This window comes from Myotis yumanensis, unplaced genomic scaffold (genome assembly GCF_028538775.1).
Source record: "Myotis yumanensis isolate MYYU_CA2020_CCGP unplaced genomic scaffold, mMyoYum1.0.hap1 SCAF_6, whole genome shotgun sequence".
Taxonomy (NCBI): Eukaryota; Metazoa; Chordata; class Mammalia; order Chiroptera; family Vespertilionidae; genus Myotis; species Myotis yumanensis.
Genome location: NW_027223757.1, coordinates 8,423,829 through 8,441,807, shown reverse-complemented (window position 1 = coordinate 8,441,807; position 17,979 = coordinate 8,423,829). Strand labels below are relative to the sequence as shown.

Here is a 17,979-nt window from a genome sequence, read left to right as displayed (position 1 = left end):
GGCACATGCCTGGGTTGCAGCCTTGATCCCCAGTGAGGGGGTGTACAGGAGGCAGCTGATCAATGATTCTCTCTCATTATTGATGTTTCTCTCTCATTATTGATCTCTCTCTCTCTCTCTCTCTCTCTCCCTTCCTCTCTGAAATTAGTAAAAAATATATATTTAAAAAACTCCACAAAACCCAAAAAACCCTGCTTCCTTATATTAAATTCTAACTACTTATTCCCCAATCCTAATACAAACACACACATATAAAAACATAGCCTTAACCACATCACCTCTGATATCCCCATAGGACACTAAGCATCTTCAGACCTTGCTAAACAACTCCTGCTGTAGGCTAAGAAAGTCTTGGAAGGATTTAGACAATACAGGATAAAATGGGTGTATAATGGAGATTAATCAATTGGAAGTTAGTTGGATTGGAAGGGAGATCAAAGGTAGGCAAGGAGACAAATTAGGGGCAGATGCACTGATGCTGGCAAGAAGGGATAGGGTGAGAACTAGGGTGGTGGCGGGAATAGACATGTGAAGAAATCCTAGGTTGTGTTGATTTGTTGGGATTGAAAGAGGAAGGGAAAGAGCATTAAGTAAAATGAACTGGAAAATTCATAGTCCTCTTGACCTGAGACACTTGGAGACAATTAGAATATTAATAATAATCAATAGTGACATATTTCACCTATGTTCAAATTTCTTTTACTGTCCTTGATGTGAACTTGGGCTTGGTAGTTATTCTAAACTTCTTTACTCGGCTAAGTGGGGGGACTATAACAGTTCCGGCCTTATAGGATTCACTAGTGTTTGAAGAGGTAACAGTGGAACTGATGCCGGGAAATTCCTTGAAGCAAGTTTTATCAGTTCTTGTCTTTATTTAATTCTCAACTAATCAGGACTACTGTTTCCTTCAACAGTGTTGAATTAAAGGCTTCTAGTGTATCACTTTGGTTTTTTAATACCCCGTGAATAATGTGGAATTATTGAGAAACAAAACAAATGTTATTATGCAAATGTTTGAAATATTTAAGATTACATTAAAGTAGTCTTGGGAACTGGAAAAATAACTACTGAAGTTGTACTAGCATTTTGTAGAGGCACAGAGTATGAAGAAGAAAAAAAGAAAATTTAAAAAGTAGAATGTATTAGAAGCAAAGCAGCCAATGAATTCTATTAAGTAATGAATATTCAGATAGTATATTAATTTTTCTTGAGATACAATAGCCAAGCCAAAGAATTTGAAGAATTAAAAAAAAAAGGAATGATGAGATGAACTCTAAAGTTGTGTTTCGAAATACCTGGTTTGACGCAGTAAGACAGATCTTCTTATTTTAGGCTCAGAACATAATTGTTTAAGCAGTTGATATGTCTTCATCTCCTTTCTCCTTGCCAGGACTCAGCCCCTGGCATGACTCCTAAATTCCAGACAGATTGGGGATAATATAATAATAGTGGTATTAAATTATAATAATATAATAATTTTGGTGTTAAATTACAGAAAGCGCCCCGTGCATCACCTCTCTCCCTTTCCTTCTCAGTCCAGTTGCCTGTGTTTATTAGTTTAATAAAATTCCCTTAAGCTGACACTTCCCAGTGGATTAGAACCATGCAGATTCACACCGATGCTCCTAAATAGAGGTTCTATCCTCAGCTTCTCCAAATCCTTGCAGCAGCGTGACAAGGATATTAGAGAAGGCTTGACCCAAGGGGATACGAGGAAAGCTGGTGGCATTTCACACTTATGTTGGGCTTGCTGGATGACAGATGTTTTTTTTCAATCTCTCATATGGAACCAGTGGGTGATCCTTGAATTATCATAAGCTTAAAGTTTTAAAAGAAATTTGCTTTGATGCCAGTATTTACTCAGTGACACAACTTGAGAACTAATAGTGTGTGTACGCTAGCATATCCATTGCATGGCAGCTGTGTTGTGTTGCTGAATAGTTCACTCGACTCTTCTAGAAAATGACATTTTCATGTCCTGAATGACAATACATCTTGTTTATATGGCATTATATCAGCCAAAAAATTCTGTTGGCTACAAATAAACGTCTTGACCATCAAGAGCCTGCCTGTTTAATGTTCGCCTCATTTAAACTAATTGTTTTCTTTTTCCCTTTGCTCTGGGAACTGGTAGTTTGGTGTTTTTTGTTTTTTTGTTGTTGTTTTTTTCACTGATAGGTAAAGTGAGTTAGATAAAGGGGAGTAAGCTTAAGTAAAATACATATCAATTTGTGTCCCTGCTCTACAAATAATACTGGAAAATGTCTGGTAGGGAGCAGAGAATGACTTTTTAATTTTATCTTTGAATTTTAATTATGCATGCCATTTTTATGTCCCATGTCTTTATGTAACTAAGAACGAAGACATAGGTTCTGATCAGCCACTCTAATTTATCCTGGGCTAAAATAGAAGTTGGGTCATCTTTCACCTTCTCCTCGAAATTCCAGTTCGATTTGCTTTGCATTACTATAAAATATTTGTGCAATGATGTCACTGGTAATGATACTGGTATGTTACTGCATCTGTCGCTATAATCACATGAGTTTTACCCTTCATTTTGTTCATGTGGTGTATCACAGTGATTGACTGTGTATGTTGTACCATCCTTGTACTCCTGGGGTGAATCCACTTGATCATGATGTGTTATCTTTTTAATGTGTTGCTATATTTGATTTGTTAGTATTTTGTTCTGTATTCCTCAGAGATATTGGTCTGGTGTGTGTGTGTGTGTGTGTGTGTGTGTGTGTGTGTGTGGTCTCTACCAGGTTTTGGTATCAGGGTTATGTTGGTTGACCTCATAAAATGTGTTAGGAATTAGAGCCTCTCCTTCATTTTTTGGAAGAATTTGAGAAAGATAAGTATTAAGTCTTTGAATGTTTGGTAGAATTCACTATTGAAACCAGCTGCTTTTGTACTTTTACTTTTTGGGAGGTTTTGGATAATTGTTTCAATTTTCTCACTGTTGATCGGTCTATTTAGATTTTCCAGTTTTTCATGATTCAGTCTAGGAAGGTTATATATCTCTAGGGATTTATGCATTTCTTCTAGGTTATTGAATTTGGGGGCCTATAGTCTTACATAGAATTCTTGTATGATCCTTTGAATATCTGTGTTGTCTGTGGTAAGTTCTCCTCTTTCATTTCTGATCTTGTTTGAGTCTTTTCTCTTTTTCCCTTAGTGAGTCTAGCCAGAGGTTTATCAATTTTTACTAATTTTTTCAACTAGTCTTTGTTGTATTAATTTATTATTAAAGAATATTCATAGTAGAAGCAGTGTTTGATGCTAAACTATATTACAAGGATAACTAATTATAATTTTATTACATTTATTTTTGTTAATCTTCACTCTAGGATATTTTTCTATTGATTTTTAGGGAGAGTGGAGGAGAGAGGGAAAGACAAAGAGAAACATTGATGTGAGAAAAACACATCAATCAGTTGCCTCCTGCAAGAGCCCCAACCATGGCCTTAGGCCGGGGAGGAGCCTGCAACCAAGGTAGGTGCCTTTGACTGGAATTGAACCTGGGACCCTTTGGTCCACAGGCCGATGCTCTAGTTACTGAGCCAAACTGGCTAGGGCTATAATTCTGTTCTTTTCATAGCATCTGTTACACACACACACACACACACACACACACACACACACACGGTTTGTCGGAGCCAACTTGTACTGGTTCACAAAAGCCTATTGTTCAGTTTTCAGGAGTTTTATAAGCTGCTTGATGTCAGATAAGTAGCTTGAAATTTGCCATGGTAGGAATATGTCCACAATGGAAACTAGTGAATACTACAAATCAAAGCCTTTAACATTTTTTCTTGAACAGCTGGTTGTCAAACACTTACCAGCATTTCTGTACCTCAAGGTATTTCTTCAAATAGAATTAAGGGTTATTGGCATAGTACGAAAGTTTACATGATAAAAAGAACAAGCTGTTTTATATTTCTGTGTTCTCAGGGTTACGGAAAGACCGAAGAGGAGGGAGAATGTTGAAACACAAGCGCCAAAGGGACGATGGGGAGAGCAGGAATGACGCAGGGTCCTCTGGAGACATGAGAGCCGCCAGCCTTTGGCCAAGCCCTCTCTTGATTAAGCACACGAAGAAGAACAGCCCTGCCTTATCGCTGACAGCCGACCAGATGGTCAGTGCCTTGATGGAGGCCGAGCCCCCCATCATCTATTCCGAGTACGATCCGAGCAGACCCTTCAGTGAAGCTTCGATGATGGGCTTGCTGACCAACCTCGCCGACAGGGAGCTGGTTCACATGATTAACTGGGCCAAGAGGGTGCCAGGTAAGAACACTGAGATAGACTTTTTATTTTTTGCAAGTCAATAACCACGCATTTATGAACCAGCTGCGATGTCCTAGGAGAGAGCAGTAGCAGGAAACAATAGCTTGTTGTCTAATTGGTTTCAAGGGTACATCAGAATTTGTTAAGTTTTAGTGTCAGCACACTGTAATTCCCCTGGAAATTATGAAATAATGTTTTAAAAATATAGACGGTGAGAGACCTTAACCTGACATTATATTTAACCCATGTTAAAATTCACCAGAAAATGTGGAGTGGACACATAATAAATGCAGTTAATATTATGTGTTCACAGTGTCAAAATGTTTAACATTAAATGATCTATACGTTTTTAGTATTGAGGACTTTTGTTCAGAAATCCTCAATTATTAATAAATAATTTTACCTTAATTTTTTTAAAGATCTTTGTGGACTAAAGAGAGAATAATAGGTGTCTTTACTGAATGTCCATCATTTACTCGACTCCCTATTCTTAATATTTTAGGGGAAAGGTAACACAATAGACCAGTTAGGTCCTCACCCTGCTCCTGGGAGGAGCCTGCAGAAAGATGCAGTGGCTGAGTGACATTGGTCCTTCAGCCGATTCCCTCAGAGCTGGTGTTGCTCTGAACCTTGACTGCTGCTCTTGTTCAGGGAGAAGAACTCTAGTTATTAAGGAAACATGACTAGACATCCTCCATGGCTCAACATATCTATTCAGGAGATAACGTAGATGAGTCAAGGCAAGAGGAAGTTAAATCTTTTTCCTGGGCATGTAGGTCAAATCAGTAATGGATTTAGACAGATTGTCTCATTTGGTTTCTTTGAATTGATGAAATCAATTATTACCTCTGAAGCATGGGATGCTTTTGATTAAACTAAATAAATGTGGAGTTTTGTACTGCGTTTTAGAGTTCACTGATCTGATATAGGCCAAGTGAACACACATCTGGCCTTAGAGAGTATTTTATGTATTTGCATATATTAACATATTAACATGTGGTTCTTTGAGTAAGCAGCCAGCAATGTTGTGATCCAAACTTGATAGAGGGCACCCGTGTAGGTGGTAGAGTCTGGACTATATAGAAATGTGGGGATTAACAGGCATATTTAGATATCTAGAGTCAGTCCCAATGGCGAATAAAAACTCTCAGCCACCTTTGAATTGAGAATTTTATTGAGGCCTAGCCAGTTTGGCTCAGTGGATAGAGCATTGGCCTGCTGACTGAAGGGTCCTGGGTTCGATTCTGATCAAGGGCATGAACCTCGGTTGCATGCTCCCGGCCCTGGTGGGGGGCTTGCGGGAGGCAACCAATTGATGTGTCTCTCTCACATCGGTGTTTCTCTATGTCTCTCCCTCTCCTCCCCACTCTCTCTAGAATCAATGGAAAAAATATCCTCGGGTGAGGATTAAAAAAAAGGAATTTTATTGAGCACCTACTTACTTTAGCATTCTCATGTGAAGCAGATCTATAATAAGCAAATATTGGAATCTAAATATAATGAGGTTACAGATTTTATCTTAATATTTGTTCTTGCCGTTTTATATACTTTGGGAGAAGAAAAAAATTAAGGAATAATAATAATGGCCATATCCATGAGATCCAACTTTTGTTGCTATTAAACTTTATTGTACTATAGGTATATATTTTCCCTCATGAACTCTTAGCAGTATTAGTTCCAGAGCACTGCTGAACTCAAATACACATGTTAATAGTTATCAGTTGATTTCCATCATGACGTTTTATAATTATAAAAATTTGAAAGGTATTTGGAACAACTGAAATTAAACTCAAACACATTACTAGTGGATAAAGAATTCATGACAATAATCTTCTGAATTTAAAAATAAAATGAAGGCAGAAATAAAGGGGAGGAAAATATTATGTCCATGCTTAGCCATCTCATTGTTAAACCCAGAACAAAGCAAATTTATAGTAATGAGATGTGTAGCAAAACCACTCTGTAACTTAATTATATTAGCTTAAAAGACTGGAATAATTTTAAAAACCTTAGACCAAACTATATCTTGTTATTTAATGGTTTAAAAAAATTATGAAGGAAAAAAGAAGTTATATGAATAAGCGTATATGTGTGCATGTATACTATAAGATTACAGCTGTTGTAAATCAAAGCCTATTTGTCTGACCAAGCGGAATAAAAATAGTCATTAATTTTAAAAGGATGAAAAATGAGAAAAAAATGTATCCTGAAAAAAATTGAAGATGATTGTCAAGCTTTTTAGAAAAATTGAAAAAGCACATGTTGAAAAGCTACCATCTGTCATTTAAAAAATAGCTCACATTGGAACTCTAATATAGACAATATTACATTTATATCATAATAGTTTGAGAATAATAATAGTAATTTCAAAAAGAAGGAATAGAAAATATCATTAGTAAAAAGAGTAGTAAGAAAGTGAATTCTAGAAGAACCTGGAATTAGCCATATGATATAAAAACCTGCAAAAAGACATTTGGATAATCCTCAGAATGTCTATCAATATGACAGAAATTGTGAATTAACTTTGTTTTGGAAAAATTCAGCTATATCGAGGTAAAATTGACAAAATTGTGAGATATTGAGAGTGTACCTTGAAAAAGGATTCCCCCATCTAGGTAATTAACCCATTTATTCTTTTTTGTGTGTCTGAGAACAGTTAAGTTCTACTCTTCTAGTAAATTCCAATGATACTCTACAGGATTATCACCTATAGTCATGATGTTTTGCATTAGATCCTCAGCCTGCTTTCATCTTACAGCTGCAAGTTTGTACTCTTTTACCAATCTCCCTCTATTTGCCCCATCCCCGAATCCCTGGCAACCATGTTTCTACATTCTGTTTCTATAAGTTGGGCTTTTTAAAAAAGATTTTACATATAAGTGATACCATGCAGTATTTGTCTTTCTTTGGATTATATCACTCCATATAGTGCCCTCAGGGCCTATCTATGTTGTCACAAATGGGAGAATTTCCTTCTTTTTCATGGCTGAATAATATTCCATTGGATGCATATATACCAGATCTTCCTTATCCACTCACTCATTGATGGACACTGTTTGTTTCCATGTCTTGGATATTGTGAATATGCTGCAATGAACATGGGAATGCAGATATCTTTTTGATATCTCATTTTCATTTCCTTTGGATATATACCCAGAAGTGGGATTTCTGAGTAACATGGTAATTCTATTTTTAATTTTTGAGGAACCTCTATACTCTTTTCTATAGTGGCATCAGGTTACATTCCTACCAACAGTGTACAAGGTTACGTTTCCCCAAATCTTCACCAACACTTGTTATCTCTTGTCTTTTTGATAATATGCATTTTGTCTATTCTGTTTCCTTACCAACATTTTGTAGAAGGTTCCCTGTGTGCTTCAGAAGATTGTGTATTCTGCTGCTGTTGGATGGAATGTTTTATATATGCCTTTTTGTTACATCTGCTCCACTTTTATAAGTGGTTTCCCCATCACAATTACAACAGAAGAGTATTCTGAATTTAACTATACATTTACCTTTACCAGTGAGCTTTATATTTTCATATGTTTTCTTGTTACTAATTAGCATTCTTTCTTTTCAGCTTAAAAAACTCACTTTAGCATTTCTTGTAAGGCTGGCCTTGTTATACATTCCTTCAGCATCGTTTGCCTGGGAAACTTTTTATCCTCCTTCAATTCTGAAGGATACTTTTGCAGGTAGAGTATTCTTGGTTGGCTTATTATTTTCTTTCAGTGCTTTGAATATATTATTCCACCCCCTTCCAGCCTGCAGTTTCTAATGAAGAATCTGCTAGTAATTTTAGTAACAAGTTGCTTTTCTCTTGATGCTTTTAAGATGATCTCCTTGTTTTTAACTTTTGATAATTTAATTATAATGAGTCTCAATGCAGGTCACTTTGGATTCATCTTTTTTGGAACTCTTTGGGCCCCCTGGATCTGGATGTCTGTTTCTTTTCCTAGGTTTCAAAGTTTTCACTCATTTTTCTTTGAATAGACTTATCTCTCTTCTCCTTCTGGGACTCTGTAATATAAATATTTGTTTGTTTGATGGTGTCTCATAAATCCCTTAAGCTCTTTTAACTCACTTCTATTCTTCTTCTTCTTTGTTTTTTTTGTTTTTTTTGTTCCTCTGATTTGGATGAATTCCACTACTCTGCCTTTGAGTTTACTGATCCTTTTTTTCTATTTGATCCAGTCTGATATTGAACACTTCTATTCAACTTTTTCAGTTTATTGATTGTAATCTTCAGCTCTTGATGTGTTTGATATGCTCTCAGTAGCTCTTTAATGAAATTTTTACTTTGTTCATTCATTGTTCTCTTGACTTTGGTGAACATATTTATCACCATTATTTTGAACTCTTTGTCATGTAAATCACTTTTGGAGTTTTGCCTTGTTCTTTTGTTTGGAACATATGTCTTTGTTTCTTCATCTTTGACTCTCTGTGTTGGTTTGGTTTCTGCACATTAGATAAAAGAGCCACTGCTAGTCTTGATGAAGTCTTCTCATGTGAGAAGTAAACCTAATCACTCCACTTGGCCCAAGCTCTTAGTTATCTTTCAAATCTTTGTGATTGTACAAGTTGCCTTCTTTGCTTTTCATAGCTCCTAGTAGTTGAGGGTGTGCAAAATACATAATCTATCCATTAATGGGGATTTAGTTTTCAAAGAGTTGGAGTCTTACATTTTAATTTATTATTAAAATATACATGGCGAAACTCACCAATAAGTCAGCATCATTTAGGTGAATGTCAAAAGAGGAAGAATATATAACAACAGTTGTTATATATATATATATATATATATATATATATATATATATTTTAAATATATTTTATTGATTTTTTACAGAGAGGAAGGGAGAGAGATAGAGAGTTAGAAACATCGATGAGAGAGGAACATCGACCAGCTGCCTCCTGCACACCTCCCACTGGGGATGTGCCTGCAACCCAGGTACATGCCCCTGACCGGAATCGAACCTGGGACCTTTCAGTCTGCAGGCCGACGATCCATCCACTGAGCCAAACCAGTTTCGGCTAGTTGTTATATTTTTAATTTCTGCATCACACTCAATTGCATCATTAACTGGCTGATTGTTAGTTTCAGTGGCAATGAAAGTACATTTGCTTTTTTTTTTATCTCTCAGAAGTTTAAATTGTCACAAAACCATTACTTTGACTTATGAAAAATTATGTCTTTTCCAAAAATCACCATATTTGTACATACCTCAAAGTCAATTTCGTACTTCAAGTTTGTGTTCAAGGCCTATATATTTTAGTACATATTTGGATAAATATCTAGCCCTGGGCTCTATATTGCCTTTTAAAAACAGAGAAGTCGGAGTTTGATAGCCTCATTGGCATGGGTACAGATTCAGAAGGGTATGCTGGGAGCCGCTGGCCTAGGACGAGGGAGAAATGGCAAATGACAGTTGAGCTCATTGTCATGGGAAGCATGCTACTTTAACCACTTCCTCATCTTTTAGTGGCAAACGAGATGGTCTTTCTCTCCTTCCCTTCTCCTGCCTATGTCCCTAGAGCCCCTTTCTTTACCCCGACTCCCCACTATGTTACTTTGGATTCCTTCCTTGTTCAGTTTTGGCCCCCGGAGGAGAGGATCCCTTTTGGCTGGACGTGCCTCCTACTATGCTCGAGCTCAGGTTGCTCAGAAGCTTCTTGCATTGTCTTTGAGGATGCAGATTTGTCTTCCCCATTCCTGGGCTCAAGGCTTCTTCTGCTCCCATGTTCCCCAGGAATGCAGTAATTAGCTTCCTGACTCTAATACTCATCCCCATTATTCAAATTAGCAGTGAGCCAAGCATAGGAAATGCTTGTTGAATGAATGAATAAATGAATGAATGAATGAATGAAGGGTGACTTTTGAAACTTCTGATGTTAAGAAATCTCTGAGCCCTGTTAGAACTCAGTTTTTCCAAACAGAAAAAGTAATCTTCAAGGCTGTAGTGTTACCCTCTTTTACCTCTCTTTTTACCTACCTGCTGTTCTGGCCTCTCTAGCAGTTGTCTTAGGGAGGCTCTTTCCAATCTTTCTTTTGTGAGGAGCAGAGCAATATCCAGAGGCATGTATGGAACTTGAGTTCTGAGGACTTTAAAAGGTTTTAGCTGCCTTGCAGCAAGTTAGTTTCACTTAGCAAGTGGAATTTAAAACTTAGAAAGGGTAGGGACAAGGGGCCAGAGAGAGGGCACAATTTTTCAACGTGGAAATTGGGAGCATCTTCAAGGGACACATTCTATTCTGGGAGGTTCCTGCAGATTTCAGGCACTTGGCAAGCCTACCCAGTACTCTGACTCCCAACCTGTAATGAGCCCAGCGAACCCTGCTCTCAGGCTGTTGTGGTGTCCCAGCCTGTTTCACTGCGGTACGGTGATGAAAGAGAATGTGACATGAGAGCATGGGGGCATCCTGAAGAGATGACAGATGCATATGTTTAAGGGTCAGATTTGCAGTTTAGATTTTGCCTCCGTTTTATAATAAGAGCCTCGAGACTGGGGTAGAGTTACCCTACATCATTGGTGGCAAGCCCTCTGAGCTGGCAACGCAGAGTGTCTTTGGGGTGTTCCATTTCCAAGTCACCGCTGCCTGGCTTTTACTGCTCCTGGGGAAGCTCTGGTTGGAACCCAAGGAATGTGACACATATTTGATTTTTCTTTCCCACAAAGGTTTGAAGCCCTATAGATGCTTCTTGGCCTGAAGGCTACTAATTCTTTTCTAATCTTGAGGGTATTTGAGAAAAATGCCCCACCTAGGCTTCTCTGCCCTGCCCCCCTCTCTCTGGGGTCTGTTTCAGTGAGTCTGGGTTCGAGCCCCAGAATCTGCCTGTTTATCATGAGCGCAGTGGGCAATGTGTGGTGCTGGGTGTCCCCAGGGCAACCTGTGGGGAACGTTGGCCTGTGGCTCTGCTATTTCGTGGGGAATTTGGCATGGAGAATGCCAGCGATTTTGTAGCTATGTATGTGTTAAACAGACATATTACTATTGAAGTGTGTTGAAGTGGGTTGAATTGTGAGCACCCCCCCAAACGTGTTAGAATCCTAACCCTAGTACTTCAGAATGTGTTCTTATTTGGACATAAGGTCTTTATAGGGGTAAGCAGGTTCAAATGAGGTCATTAAGGTGGAACCTAATCCTTATAAAAAGGGGAGATTTGGACACAAAGAGACACACCCAGAGGAAAGACGATGCGATGACTCAGGGAGAAGATGGCCATGGGATGCAGTGACCCATCTCTAAGCCAAAGATAAGGATTGTTTTCGAACACCAGGAGCAGGAGGAGAGAAGGAAGGTGCCTCCCCAGAGCCGTCAGAGAGAGCATGGGTCTGCGGCACCTTGATCTCAGACTCTGGCCTCCAGAACTGAGAGAGAACACATTTCTGTTGTGTTAAAGCACCCAGTGTTTGCTCTTTGTATGACAGCCCTAGGAAATGAATACAAATTATACCCCAAATAAAAAATGTTGTAATTTCGAGGCAAAAGAAATCAGGAGCTTTTGATTTAAAGAGGAATGTTTGGCTTACCTAGCACAGGCTTGGCTAATCATTTACTCCTGGATATTCTCTCCTTTGCCCGCCCAAGTGGTTCACTGAACTTCTGGCCTTGACGTTGATTTAGAACTTCAGCAGTTCCACACATCTACCTGGCAATACCTTATTAAAAAAAAATGAACTCACCGAGGAATGTTTTCATCTGGCACTTTAATAGATTCCCCTCTTCCATTTATATCTTTGATCCGTTTGAATTCATCTTGCTGTACAGTAGGGGGTGTGGCTCCAATGTTGTTCTTGTACAGATGGCTGCGCAGCTGTTTTAACTCCTTTCACCATCCTACAGAAGTGTTAAGACTTCTTGTACAGTTAACCTTGTGGGTTTACTACCTAGTGAGGCTTTTATATAGAGTGATAGGTATGACCCATTGATTATGTTTGATTATTCTTCCCAATTCTGAAATAAAAAAGAAAATTAGTAATTTATTCTCGTTATAAAATTTGCCTGATATATATTAATGAATATATAATGTGATTAGCCTGTTCTGTGTGAGTGTGTGTGTGTGTGTGTGTATGTGTATGTGTGTATCAAGTCTCATGTACTTTTGCTTCTTATTTCTAAGATTTAAAATGTTAGTGCTAATAAGAGTGATTTACCATTCAACATTAATGGGACAAAAAATTTCTTCCCAGGACAGAAAACGGAAATATCAGGCTTCCCTTCTCTCTTTTCCCAAAATTGAATGGTACTGCCTTTGATTCAGCTATTTTGAGTTCTTGTTTTCTCAAATTACGTGCTTGCTGTTCCCCAATATGCGAAAAACCCCCAAACTTTTACACTTTTCCCCCTCCAATACTTGTTGATTGGCTTGTCAGAAAATAACGTTTAAAAAAATCTTTAGTATGTAATTGATTGTGAAAACTGGAACAATGGTTATTATTAACCTAGTTATTCAATTTCTGATTTGTCTTGACTGTTTTTAATAATTGGAACTTAAAGATCTACCCGAGAAGCCACATTTTTGAAAAGAATGTATATTCTGGAAATGGAAAGTAGTGATGGTTGAACAACAATATGAATATATTTATTGCTATTGAACTATACATTTAAACATGGTTAAAAGGGTAATTCTATGTTATGTATATTTTACCATAATAAAAGAAGGAGTACAATATTTTATGTAAGAAATATGAAAGGAACTAGGCAACACATGGCAAAAAAAAGTAACAGATAAGATGACTAAATTCAGAGGCCTTTTTTCTCATCCAAAACTTTAAATTTGATTTTTAGATAGGAATATAAGTATAAACATATTGCAAGAAGATGAAGTGGGGTGGAATAATGAAATAGAAACAGGTTATACCTTGGGCTCTTATAATACTTGTTATTAAGAGTACAAAGAGTTTGATTAGTTAACAGTTATTTAATGAGTTCTTCCTACATGTGAAGTACTGTTCCATGTGTGGGAATATACTGAGGAACAAAACTGGCAGAATCCCTGCTTTCAAGGAACTTCCATTGTACTATCCTAGTTATCACCAGAGAAGAGGGAGAGCAGTTATGGTTTACCCATTTTACAAGCAGTAGCTAACTATGTCAGACTCTGTTGTGAGCATTTTACCTGTATTGGCGCAGCTGAGTGTCTTTTTTTCCCCCTTTTGTGGATGAGTAAATGGAGACAGAGAGAAGTTAATAGTAAAATAGTTTAGTACATCCGGGGGCAAACTACGGCCCGCTTGAAATGAATAAAAAAAAAAAGACCGTACCCTTTTATGTAATGATATTTACTTTGAATTTATATTAGTTCACACAAACACTCCATCCATACTTTTGTTCCTGCCCTCCGGTCCAGTTTAAGAACCCATTGTGGCCCTCGAGTCAAAAAGTTTGCCCACCCCTGGTTTAGTATCAGGGAAATGTTTAATTCCAGAACACTTTCCTGTAGGAAGCTCTTAAAATAAGCTAAAAAAGTGATTGCACATTTTTTAAGAGTTGTGCTACTTTATCATTGAGTTTTTAATAAAACCTCTCCATTGCCTCTCCTGCCATATCACATAGATATCAAGAAGGTCTGTATATTACAATGATTTAAGAACATGACCTGTCTTTGGACAACCTTGGCCATAGTAAGCATTCAATAAATATTTGTTTTGTGTTTGGTTTAATACATTTTTACTTTGAAGTTATTGTCATAATTAACTTGAGTCTTACTTTTAAGACCATTATGTAACCTGGCATTTTGCAAAATTAGGCTAAAAATCACTTTTTAAAATGCATTTTAAACATTCAGCACATGTATTTCTCTTTATTTGTGTTATGTGATCTGTCTTTATGCTTTTTGCCTTTTTTCTCAAATAATCTTATTGCCACTAACCAAAACTAATTGAAATTTGTTTGCTGGAAGATTTTTGATTAATGCTTCAATTTCTTCCATAGTTATTGGCCTTCAAAACTAATTGAAATTTGATTGTTGTTTATTTGCTTTTGTTTTTATATGTTGTTACAATTAAGAAAAATCATTTCTGAGTTATATCAGCTCTGGTCAATTTTTCTAAGTAAATAAAAACTTGAGATTTTGGCAACATTTAAATGTTTTGAGCTATTCTGTAAGCTTAAAGTATTTATACATCAAATAGTTTAATGAAATAGGAAAGAATATAAGAAATAGTATCTAGCTGAAACCAGTTTGGCTCAGTGGATAGAGCATCGGCCTGCAGACTGAAAGGTCCCGGGTTCGATTCCGGTCAAGGGCATGTACCTGGGTTGCGGGCACATCCCCAGTAGGAGATGTGCAGGAGGCAGCTGATCAATGTTTCTCTCTCATCGATGTTTCTAACTCTCTATCTCTCTCCCTTCCTCTCTGTAAAAAATCAATAAAATATATTAAAAAAAAAAAAAAAAGAAATAGTATCTGGCCCTAGCAGGTTTGGCTCAGTGGATAGAGTGCTGGCCCACAGACTGAAGGGTCCCCGGTTTGATTCTGGTCAAGGGCACGTACCTTGGTTGCAGGCTCGATCCCCAGCCGGGTGTGTGCAGGAGGCAACCAATTGATGTGTCTCTCTCACACCGATTTCTCTCTCTCTCTCTCCCCCTCCCACTCTCTCTAAAAATCAAAGGAAAAATATCCTCTGGTGAGGAGTAACAAAAAAGAAAGAAAGAAATAGTATCTATTGTGAAGAAATCCAATTATGAATATAACTATTTTAGGACTAGCATCAGCTACATATAACCACAAACCCCCCAATAGTGGTTTAAACAAGGGAAAGCTTATTTCTCTCACATAAAATAAATTTGTATAGCAGTAGAGCAGCTCCACAGTCAAAATGACCTGAACTCCTTCTGACTTTCTGTCCCCTATCCTAGCCCAAGGTTTCCATTCTCAAGGTCAACTCCTGGTCCAGTGTGGCTACAGGGGCTTCAGTAGTTGCAACTGCACTACAGGCCACAGGGAAGTGGAAGAGGGAAAGTCAGTAGAGACACCCTTTGCTGACGCAGCAGCTTCCTGTAAAGATCCTTACTCAGCACTTTTATATCTCCAAGGTCAGAACTGGCTCCATCTGGCTGCAAGGGATGCTGGGAAATAAAGTCTCTAATCTATGTACTTTGTACCTAATATAGAATCTGAGTTCTATTAATAATAATAACAGTTGAATGGAAATTTGGTGGACAAATAAGAGTCTCTACTACAATAGTGAGCTTCAAATCATAATTTGAGAATTGGATACCCTCTTGAATGAATCTTCTGACTTAACGAATGCCAACATATATCATAGATAGGTCATCATTTTAAAAAATAATCAGAACCCTAGAAAACAAAACTCAATCAAAATCCATACTGGGGAAAAAGGCACTATTTATTAAGTGTACACATTTTCTGCAAGGTATGTGTGTATGTGAGTGAGTGTGTGTGTGTGTGTGTGTGTGTGTAAGAGAGAGAGTATGTGTGTGTGGTTAGAGAATTTCCATGCTTCCGTAGGGGATGCTCCTTTAGCAAGAAGAGTGGAATGGGGTGGAGCGGAGAGTGAGCAGGGCTGTGGGCCCAGACTGGTGTCTCTCACGAGCTCCAGAATTATTCTTCTAAGTAAGCCAATGTAACACCCCACCCCACCCCCCTGCCAAGGTCTGAACTGGTCATCTTGGGACTGAAATGTTCAGCAGGAAATGCCCCCTCTTCAACCCTCGCCTTCTTGGGTGTAGAGCTTGGCTTGTTGCTTCCATCTTTGTTTGAATCGCTCCATTAATCAACCTTAGTGAAAGATCACTTAATCACCTGTGAAAGCATAAACTCTTAATTGTTAGGAATCACTGGTGCGGCACACACCTTTTCCCACCTACCAATGAAGTCAAATGCTGATTTCTCATGAGTTTTCCTTTTTGTAGAACATGTTTCTTAGGCTAAATAATCATAGCCTCTTTTCTAGTCTCTACCCTCTCTCCTGAGCTTATCTTTTCTCAGACGGTTCCCCATGGCAGTGCTGTGCTGTGGGTGGTTCCTATTTGTGACCAGCTTTTGAGGGACTTGCAACCCTCAGCGGTAGCAAAGTTGGGCTGGGGTATTCCTGGAACATGGGTGGTGAGTCTTGGCACAATATCACAATGTGTCACAACATTTTTTTATTACTGCCTCCCATTAGAAAATTTTAATTTAATTCAATTTAGTGAGAATAATTAAATACCAAGGATAAGATTTCATCTGGTAGCTTGAACTTTGGAAGACCACAAACCATGTAATGTATAAGCTTTTTTGATCCTCCAGAACTAAGTTTTGCCCCCAAGAGATAATGATTGCCCCTGATTAGGATATGTGCATTAATATAAGCTGTTCACTACTTCATATGAGCACAAAACATTGAAGCATATGTCCTACACATGTATGAACTATGTTTTCAAATGTTTGAAAATCCATGGAGCCAGCAGACTTTAAGTTCTTTGGGGCAGATATTTTAATCAGTATGTTTACTGTTGTATCCCCAGTGACTAGAACAGTACCTGGAACATCATCGCTCTGACATCATAGCCAATGCCTGTGTGGTACTTGATCCCTCTGAGCCATGGTGGGATTCTGAGGGGCAATTGCCTAGGTTCTCACTAATACTCTTTTCTGCCCTCAATCCCTTGTGTTATCCTCAAAAAGATGAAACTATTTTGGAAGCTGAATTTTAGTCTCTTCCACAAGACATAAAAGAAACATAATTTCCTTTTAGAAGTTTTCCCCTCTGACTACAGTCCTCTCCACCTTTCCTTTAGAGATATCTCTCTCTGGAGCAGGCTGCCCAGCTACCACTTTCTGCTGGAGGAGTTCTCTTAGGACTGATCCCACAGCAGAGGCACTGGCCACTGGGTTTCCCAATCCTTGTGGTTTCTGTTTTCAAGTTTAAAAATGCTACAAGTTCCAAGTACAGTATTATGTGCCAAAAGTGCCTCTACCTGATGATGCTTTTCATCGTCAGAGTAAACTTTAAGTTTTAAATGCTTGCTTTCCTACATTGAATCTCACAATAAAGTGAAGAAACTTCCATTAAAAAAAACCACATCACAAATGTCAAAAGTATGCTTTCCAATGAAAGTTGTCCTCAACTCTACTTTAGAGACTCTATTCCCTTGTTAATAATGCTGCTTTTCTCAAAATATTGTCGAAGACATTCTAAAACATGTCTCAGCTCCAGCTTGGGGGCCTCACACATCCTTATGTTGCTGTTTTTATGATCCTCAAAGTGGTATAAGGGATCCAATTAACCAGATATTCATTTGCATAACAATTGACCGTGATAACATATTTTGTCCATTTTTTGCTCTACTGTGTATAAATAAGTGATTTTCATAACTACGTTAAGTTTAAACTATATTTTTTACCACGTGACTTAGTAGCCAATAACCTAGGTGAGGTTAAGCAAATAGAACCTGTGGAGAATTCTGAATTAGTCAATGCAGAGAATCCTTTTGTCTTGAATGTTTTCAGGGTAACTCATTACAGTTGAGTGATTTTAGAGTAACTCATCGTGGTTATTTGTTCAAGGTTCTTTTGAGGCATTTTTAGTTGAATTAGCACTAATTCCATTTCTACTACACTTGTGCCCACCCCAGCCAATTTGTATAATACTGAACATAAAATTTTTTCATAATTCCTTTTGTTCAAGACAAATTTTGAAATCAGCAGATTGCCATCTTCTTTTCAGGCAGGCCTCTGAG

General features: G+C 37.9%; 1 protein-coding gene across 3 annotated transcripts in view; it reads left to right on the top strand.

Moving 5' to 3' along the window:
- The window catches only part of ESR1 (estrogen receptor 1), a 204,852-nt gene that overhangs the window by 85,286 nt on the left and 101,587 nt on the right, over nucleotides 1–17,979 (top strand). For all 3 annotated transcript variants that reach the window (XM_070417453.1, XM_070417451.1, XM_070417452.1), the window contains exon 4: nucleotides 3,955–4,290. In XM_070417453.1, coding sequence (XP_070273554.1) covers nucleotides 3,955–4,290 — 336 coding nt within the window. The remainder of the gene's footprint in view (nucleotides 1–3,954; nucleotides 4,291–17,979) is intronic.